Source organism: Athene cunicularia (assembly GCF_003259725.1).
Source record: "Athene cunicularia isolate RWA chromosome 8 unlocalized genomic scaffold, athCun1 chr8_part1, whole genome shotgun sequence".
Taxonomy (NCBI): Eukaryota; Metazoa; Chordata; class Aves; order Strigiformes; family Strigidae; genus Athene; species Athene cunicularia.
In genome coordinates, this window is record NW_020799109.1 from 23604665 (window position 1) to 23614383 (window position 9719).

Sequence of the window (9719 nt, forward strand, 5' to 3'; positions counted from 1 at the left end):
GGGGGAGAAAGGGGGTGGAGGGAAGACTCAGGAAATCTCCTTCATTACACAGTGGTGGTATTTTTTACTCAGAATCTAATACCTACAAGCAGACACATGGAACATCAACAGAAAGCAAATGTCCCCCAGAGGACATTTGAGGTAGAGTATCAAGTAAAAATTGTAAATCCTTTAGCTCTACAATTGCTCCCTACTTCAGTGTCTGACCTGAATATTTAATTTTGCATCATTGATGACAAAAATAGAAGTATATTGGTCCAAACATCAAGGACCAAGACTTTGTAAGTTCACTGCAAAAACTTATCTTGCATTTTAACATGTGAAATTCAAACACAATTTGCAACAAGCTTTTTAGGCTGATGTCAAGCCCACTTCATGTGGTAACTGGAAATATCACAATGACCAACAGGCCCAAGTAACAGCAATAGCCATATGCTATTTGTTTCTAGAGACATAATTTTATGCCTATGTCATTTGAATCTCAAAACCCCAGAGCAAACAGAGAACAAGTAGAGAACCCAGGCAGCAAGCAGGAGAATCTAGGCCAAAGTGGGAAGAGGGATTCTCTTAGAAACTAACTATACTGCAAGCTTCAGAGAGCATGAAACAACTTAGACAAATAGTACTTCAATGTCATCTCTTCCTCCCCCTTCCATCTATCAGGCACAGACAACTGTCATGCTTTTTGTCTTTAGAAGCCACCAGCTTTGCAAAAGACAAAAAACCAAAAAACCCATATTTCCTACTCTTTTTAGAGGGTGAAGAATTTCACTACTGCAGAAGAAAAGATACACACAAAACTCTTCAAAGTTCATATGGACTTCATCTGCAAGTCACTCATTTATTGCCTCTGGTTTTATTTATAGTTTATATTTGCGTTACTTTAACCAATATTTATAAATTCAGGAAGTTTAGTTGTCAGTTCCACCATCAACTCTTGTTTACTGAAATGTTTATATTGCAAGTACTACAGGGAATTAATTCCCAGTTTAAAAACAAGGTTTAAAAACATTTCTATAAACAAATGTGTGAGAAGACATGAGTCTTAAGCCCTATTAACCCTACTCATGCTCCAACTGTCTTCTTCCCCAAAAACTTTTTCCACTTCAAAGAGAAATGAATGCTACCAGAATTCAATGCTGTGAGTCCAGTGCCTCCAGGCAGGATAACATGAATCAGATACAGTTACTATTTGGATAAGATCATCTTAACAGAGAAACCTGCTCAGAAACTCAGTTTTACTTTCTCATATTAGCAATTTCTCATTAACCTTGACTTTCCAAACTTGGTCACAGTCGCTGAAAAACTGAACAGAAGCCCACATTATATGAAAACTCAAAGTCTTCTCATGCTTTCAAAACAGCCCAAGCACTCCCTGAATGTGAATTTTTCATTAATGATCAAATACTTGCGGTGTGTTCAACACTTTGTGATGTGGTCGAAAACAGATTATCATTACCATTTCCAACAACTGGCAGAAAACTTTAAAAGGTACGACAAACCTTTAAGAAATTCAGACAGATTCACATAGAAAAACCAGTGATGTGATAATCCACTAATATTCTGTCACAAGAACATTCAAGACCATAATCCTGAAATATTCAGGTTTCAATATATAAACTCATGTAGAAGCTATAAACTCATGCTAATGGTTTTAAATTTATTGAAGTTAAATGCCTAGCAATTTTTACAGACTCTCTGGTGATGATCACTGCAAGTACACTAAATTTAGCTAGTGTTTGTAATGGTTTCCACTGTCACACCATGGCAATCTATTTCTATAAATTTTCAAGGACTTTTCAAAAAGGTGGTTGATGAGCTATACCATTATTCACCCACCTCATCACTTTGCCCAAAACTATGATTTATGTTCTTTGGGCTGGAAGTAATATTTTGTTATGATTTAAGGGATGCTTTTAGGGAGGCTACTGAGCACTTGACCTTTATATAACTCTATACAAACAGAAATAATACCTAAAAAATACAGGCCAAGCATTTCAGCACTTTTGCAACAGGCTAGCGTTTTCTCGCTCATTTTGTCCAAAGCATTTCTACAGAGAAGGAAGCTGAAACCTGTCTGTATCTTCTGTTTTTTCATTCTCCCACATTCACAAATACACCTTTAAGGAATTCAAGTGTCATTCATCCCAAACCAGTCCATCCCACTTAAGCACCTGAAAACATTAAAATGCTACTCCTAAAAGCAACTGTACAGCTAGTTTCTTGAGTAAACCGCTAAGCTTTTTTTTTTTTTTTAATTAATACCAACAATAAAAGGCAGAGAATGAAGATACAGAGCTCTGTCTTTAGTGATAGTCTTATTTTTAACAGTTCATTTCTTTTTCCCCATTTTAGTATCTTTACAAAAATATGCCATGTCTTGGCATGTTCCCCAATGTTCTGCAGTTTTAATACGACTTTATTAGTGAAAGTTCTTATATTTTGCTCTATTACCTCACTCATGAAATTCACCGAATAAAATGTGAAACAACCAAGGTTCATCTCAGCTGCTTCAGTTTTATTAAAGATTTCCTAAACATTTTTCCTCCTCTCTCTTCCTGGAAAGGTATATAACTTTTTATAACTACTGTTATTCATTGTTGTGTTGATTTTGGTGTGTGTATCTCATGCACATCTGCCTGATCTTCCTGGAATCTAATAAACCTGAGGGAATACTAACACCAGGATCCTCAACTTTAAGCATGACTTTCTGCTGCATCATAGCCCGGATTTCCTTTGCACTAAGAGAGTGACTAAAATGATTGCAGGCTCCATGACCTTAGTATATGTACTCAATATTTTCACAGCAGTTGCTTGCTTTTACATAAACTAGCCTTTTGAGTGTCACTGGAGAGTTAGCTACACTAGACATAATGTTATATGCTTTTAAACAATTAGATACTTGTTTGACTGGTAGCAGCTGATGTTTGATTCCCTTTATTTTTTTTTAAATCATAACTGAATATTGTATGTTATTTCTAGACATTTATTACAGAATCCCTACTAGGGGGTCTATTGCTATGTTCATATTATATCAGTTACATTTTAAAACTATTCTGTGCTCAGTTATACATCGCTTAGAATATTTAAAAGCAGCATACACAAAGTTCTTTTTCTGACAATATCTGGACACCATTTTCCCCCACAGGATCTCTAAACACAGCTCTCTGAGACCAGGGAGCATCTACTGACATCAATGTGTGCTGGAACTAATCCTCAGATTACCGTTTCTGCAACACATTAGTTGTATGCTTCCTTCAGAGAATTGGGATAGCAACAATTTGTTGTGGCGTACCAAACAGTAAAGGCTGCTGTTCAAGGAGCGTGCAGGCCTCAGAGCTGAAAGAAGAATCAACATTATTTGTTGATTCTGGCACACAGGTAGAAAGGAAGAACCTGACAACCCTGCGGTAGTGAGAAAATGACTCTCCAGCATGGAATTTGTAATGAAAACACTGTCTGGCACCCCGTGTGCGTGGGAGGGCATTTCATGCTCCATCAGGAACTAAATGCAGCAACAATGAAATTTACTGATAGAAAGGTGAGTGGGAATGGGTGAATACTGTTGAACTTAAGGAAAAACAAGTTTTATGTAGTTTTAGAAAGCATGATTTAAGAACCTTCCTATTTCTGTGTAATGTAGCCCCTCTTTTTTCAAGCACAGTCAAAAAATAAGAAAATCTGTGCTATTATACTTGAAACAGAAGAAAACCCCCATCTTCTAACAGCTGATATCAATATTCATAGAAAATGTACACATTAAAAACATACTCATGGGGTTACCCGCTTCCCTGTTTCTTTACCTATTCTCTTAACTATTTACATGTTGCTGCTTCAGCTCCGATTCCCATCCACACCACATACACCTTTCTTTTTCTCTAATCTCTGAGAGATCAAAGTCTCTGCAAAGTAGAGCACAAAGTTCAAGTCAAATTTTCATACCTTATGTCAAAGCATCTGAAAACAGCTCATTTAACCCTAGCTATTAAATGCAAGTTTCACCATTACATCAAACATTTTATAACCGGTATTTCATAAGGTTGTTAAAAGTCTTATGACTATATAGTCAGTGTACAGCTGCTACTTCTACCACACACAAGGTTTTCCTGACATTTTCTTTAAAGAGTTGAAAAACATCAGAATATTTTTTAAAAATTACAGTTTCCATCACCGGGTCTCTCATATGGTTTCTCCCTTCAGTCTTATTTCCTTAAAAGCACATTGTCCATTTACAGTTGACACGTTTCTCTTGTTCCCTCCACTAGCATGCTTAAATAGTCATTGAAATCCATCATAAAATGATAAATTCAATAATCATTTCTTTATCAATGCAACTGAAGCATTTAGAAGTACTGCATATATAATGCTTATGGAGTTACCTCAGCTCTCGCCACTATTAAGTACTTGCCAACTTCTGACATCTCAAGACAGCTTCCAATACATTCACATGACTTAGACATTGTAGATACTGCACACACCTATTCCATCACCTATTTGGTCAACAGTTTGGAAAACAGTGTTTCTAACCGTATTATCCTTTCTGTTTGTGCTTGTAATCATTTTAAGATTATTTATATCCTGTACACATTTAGGGAGAGCAGTTCAAATAATTTCTTTAGAAATGGCCCTATGACTTGGCTGCAGTAGCAGGAAAATTCTGCAGCACTTTTTTTGGCCTTTTGCATATATACAACTTCAAATCAAGAAGGCTGGAGATTTAAAACAATATTGGAGTTGTTATTCATTGGAAAAAATAATAAAGGGGAAAGCTGAGAAGCAAAGAACAACTTGAAAAATATAAGCTTTCTTATTGCCACTGCTACTAGCAATTAGAATTTCCATAGTAGTAAGTACATTATCAGATAAGCAGCTGAAAATCCCATGCCACTTTACAGATAGTCACAGCTAACTGTACAAATAATACCCTTAAAACCACAGAAATATGGCTAGCTATGTATTTTTAAATAGTTGTAATTTCCCCCTCTTAATGGCCTCAAATTCACCAATGCTTTGGGAAGCTGACTACATGCTCATTTGCAGAGGCTAGTAAAACATACAGATCAGCCTATCTAAATACAGCATACTGCAACCTCCACTTGTGTGTGGCAAACTTCCACACAAGCACGCAATGGAAACAGCTGAACAGCAGAGCCATTATGCACCTAAAAGCATGCCCAACACAGCTACTGCAAGGATTGCACAGGCTTGTTCAATTCAGCACCTCCACCTCTGCACAAGCAGCTGTTACTGCACACATAGTTAGCCTCATTAAAGAACCCCACACACCAGTATCTTTCAAGTTTGTCACTGCATTTTTACCTGGTAGCTTTCCAAGAAAGGTGACAAAAGCCACTAAAGAGGCCAAGACTAGAGAAACAATTGCTTGTAAGCACTATCATCATGGCTAAAACTGAAATACCAGTACCAGGAATAATTTGTCTATTTGTGCTATACTGTGGCAACAAAACAGTAAAAAGATCCATGTCTCTGCATCCAATTTTACTTTGGGACAACAAATAAAATATGAAGTGTTTTTTTTAACCAATTATTCTAATTACATACAATCATATTTTAAAATAAATTATGTTAAAGAGTGCCAGAAACATATATGTTGGGTTAAATTCAGCCTTAACTCAGAACTTGTTTACTGCATATTCAATGATGCAGCAATAATAATCTGCACTGCAAAATACCTCTTCAAAACTAGACTGTATTAAAAAAACAAGCTGGTTGTGTTTATGTGGCACAAAATGTGAAACTCTCAGCAATTAATTAGAACATACAATATTTTAAAATTTCTGTGCATTAGGCATAGGTATCAAAGATTTGAAGCAAGCACTACAATATCTGACTTAATAAATACCTTAAGACATTGCTAGTGCGCACAAAAAAATATTCATTAAAAAATTCGATATTTTGGTTAACAGTAATCATGGAACATTTCAAACAGCCATACTGCAGCCCTGATTCAGACTTACACTCTTACATCATAGCAGCTCATAAAAATTAGGTAGAAAAAAATATGATCTCTTTTAAAAAAGGAATAATGCTTGAAATATACTAAATTTGAATAAATATTTTTGGTGCTACTTGAGGTAATTTTTAGACCTTTTCCTGTGAAATTAGGGTAATGATAACCTATGACTCAGAAGCAGAAACTGTAGTTGAACTGAACATATGCTGGCAATGACAGATTGCACATATGTAGGAGGCTGTGAACAACAGACTGGAAAAAGCTTTTACATATAGGATAACTCATCTCGGGCTTACAGAATATACTTCAGGCTGTGTAGATCAGCATAGTCACATTAATCCACCAGAGCTGTGTCTGAGCTTTACAGCAGGTCAGAAAAAAAGAACCAATTTTAAAACCTACCTGGTAAAAAAAATTTTTTAAATTTTAAAAAATATTTGCAAGGGCAGATACATGGGTGAATTTCAAGCACTTGAGACTAAAGAAACATGCTCTGTGCCATGTGGTCTTAAAAGGTATAGGCTCAGGGTTTCTGATTCCACACTATTTATGTCAGAAGTGATTTCAACCAGACAGCACTTGCCCACAGTTTACCATCTTCACACATTTCATTTAGCTTTAACCCAGCATCTTTCAATTTTTTATTTTTTTTTTAATTTATCTATGCTTTTCACACCTTCAGAACTTTCCTACCAGGGATTTTTTTTCCTCTAGCCTTTATTAGCCCTCCAGTGTAAATCTAATTCTTCTGTTTTCTTAATTCTCTCCCACTGTTTTTCACTAATGAACATTCATACACTAGTCACAACTTCTACACCACAGCTACCATGAAAGTCTTTTATATTCAAACAACAAAACACAGGTGTTACTCAGGATATAATTAAAAGGATCCTTACCTTTCCAAAATCTCTCACATCAAATAAATCGAATGCTTCAAAAAGCTCACTTTTCTTCATCCCAAATATTTCACAACATGCCGAAAGAAAAGTCCTTATATTCTTCAAGCAAAGAAACTAGAGGAAAGAAAACAAAAATACTAAGCATTGAGTTAATTAGCAATTTGTGCGCTCACTTTGGTCACAAATAAATGACAAAATTCACCAATACAATTATTTGTAAGTCAGCACTTCCACTATGCTGTGACCTTCCACTGGCTCTCATCCAGCCATAGAGGTTCTGTTCAGACTCAAAAGCACTAACCAAATTCTGAGTAGACACTTTGTGAACAGAAACTATTTTCTCTCTTTTTACGTAAACAAAGAGAAATGACAATATGCTACTAGATACAAGTTAGTCTAAGTATAGACTTACTTTTCAGTTCTCTATGGACAGCGTAGAACAAAACAAAGTTACCTTAATAAAATAAATATGAAAAAGTTATTCTTTGTGTATACATCAAGCATCTTCAGCTGTTAAAAGTCTAGTTTGAATGTTTAATGAACACACATACACTTAACATACTAAAGACATTATGAATACATATTCTCTATCTGGAACACAGAAGTGGATGAAATCTGCAGTTGAGAAGTAATTTACAATTTATTTAGCTGAGATTTAAGATCTTCAAACCACCTTGATTTCTGTACTGAATCAAAGTCTATTTCCCTTGAAGTTATCCACATGCATCAATGACCATCTGAGTTTGGAAAACAATAAAGCTTCAGCAACAATGCTCTCCTTATAAGGCTTATAATGCATTTTCCTGTAAACCCTTTTTTTGAAAGGCCTTACCAGTACAGAAGACAATAACTACCAATAGCATTGCAGTAACTGAAGAGGGATAGCTAAAAAGTGCAATATCTATTCTTGATAACAATTAGCACCCTAAGGTACTAGAGCCTTATGAAGACATTAGCTCCATGAAGATGCTGTTGTAGTCTTACAATGCACTACTCAGTATAATTCAAATGCAAATGAATATTTATAAGCAACGGTATTTCAAATGACTCAGCACTGTGCTTTGAATATGCATTTTTAAAGTATTGATACCTCAACTCATTATTAAAACTGAGTTCCTAGAGTTCTCCATGGATGGAGATCCATATAGTGGATTCATAAGGATAAGTACCATTTATATTAGTACAGATTATAGAATTGCTTTATGTTCCAACTTTACGGGTGTTTATAAAAGCAGTAGTTTTTATATTAATACTGTCACAGCCAGACCTTTCCTGGGTGCAAAGTAATAAATACACAAACTGTTCACTCAGACAAAATATGTCACGGCTTTGCCTTCACCCTGACACAATAAAACACCAATTCAACAGGGAGCCCTACCTCATGCCTTACATAGAACTAACAAGCCAGACACAGAAAAAGCAGAGCACCTGATAGATCACATTTACAGCATGGCTACACATGCAAAAGCACCAATTCAACAGCAGAAGCTTCAAAAGTAGACAACTCTAGTAGATGGTTGTTGACATCAAGACAACAGCCGACGAACTCATTGCAAAGCATCACAAAAGCACTCCCTGTACAAGCTGAAGCTCCCTGGGAGGCATATGTGACTGGCAACTGCCACATCAAGTGTAAGGGGCCACAGATGTACCAGGTGGAGCTGCAGCCATCATCCTTCCCTCCGCTCCCGAAGAGCCCCATCTGCACATGCTCCCAGCTAGCATAGGGCAGCCAATGCTGGGCTACATACTGCTCGAGGACAACACTGCATTTACACCCGACTGCTTTTATTTCTAGTGAAAACAGGAAAATGAGTCTAGCTTCCTTAGTCAATATCACAAGCTTCTCTGGTTTTGCAAAGATTAGAATTTTCAAATCAAAATTACAAAGTTACAGCGCTAAGAGATGTAAAAAAACATGCTTCTTCCACTACGACACTGGCAGAAAGAAGCAGAAGATGAGCTGGTTTGGGAGTCCACAGCTTTAAAAACAAGATTATTGTTCTATGATATTTTTTCCTCCCAGATTTTTTATTATTTTTCTTAAAACCCATCAAGGGCCGTTAGGTTTCTCCAATGCAGAACACTGATTCAACTTGAATATCAATTTACTTTCTTATATAGAAATTCTCACAACCACTATTTTTTTCATCACTAGAAAACTCAGTTGCCTTTTTAAAGCCTAAATTTTGAGTTTAGATTAGTTAGTGCTGAAGTCTGCAAGCGCAGACTGTAACTGCATTAAGTTGTTTAAAAAGAGAGCAAGAAGTTAAGAGAGACAGGAGCTGTCATGGGCCTAAAATCTGGCCTACATTTGCTAGAGAGAGTTGCATTTAGCTTCTTAATAAAGAACCATTTAATGTATCAGCAGTTATGCACAACAAACGTCCTTTGCATTCTGCAAAATTTCTCCAATTATTCTTAACAGAGGTCTCCTACAATAAAAGATAAAGATGGCAGCATTTTTTCAATAAGATTTATCAGTTACCTCAAATCTGGAGGGAATTTTGTGACATCAGCCTTTTGTGTTTAAACTATCATTACTATGAATTATATGCAAATAGGTGGGACAAAAATTACAAGATATTAAGTTTCCCTTAGCCCACATGTTTTAAAGGAAATGTTAAAGTACCTACACTTTAATAATAAATTAAATTCTTTGGAATATTCTAACAGAGAACAAAGACGACTAATCTCCCATTTCCTCCCCTCCATTTTTTTAGATACTCACTAATTCATTAAATGGTGAAGTGCACTTAACATGTGTCATATGTTAAACAGACTTGACATAATTATAATCTAATATTCAGCAGCCATATGACAACACAGCAGCTATAGTACATTTC

The 9719-nt window shown here is 35.9% G+C and overlaps 1 protein-coding gene across 2 annotated transcripts in view; it reads right to left on the minus strand.

The window, feature by feature from the left end:
• Positions 1–7347, minus strand: part of VAV3 (vav guanine nucleotide exchange factor 3) — a 143270-nt gene extending 135923 nt beyond the window's left edge. The window contains exons 1-2 of one of the 2 annotated variants that reach the window (XM_026854234.1): positions 7328–7347; positions 6871–6987 (exon numbers count right to left, since the gene is read on the minus strand). In XM_026854234.1, the coding sequence (XP_026710035.1) occupies positions 6871–6930 (60 nt within the window). In that variant the 5' untranslated portion in view covers positions 6931–6987; positions 7328–7347. Of the gene's footprint in view, positions 1–6870; positions 6988–7285; positions 7299–7327 lie in introns of those variants that run through there. The other variant, XM_026854233.1, reaches the window with a different exon arrangement.
• Between the last annotated feature and the right edge of the window lie 2372 nt (positions 7348–9719).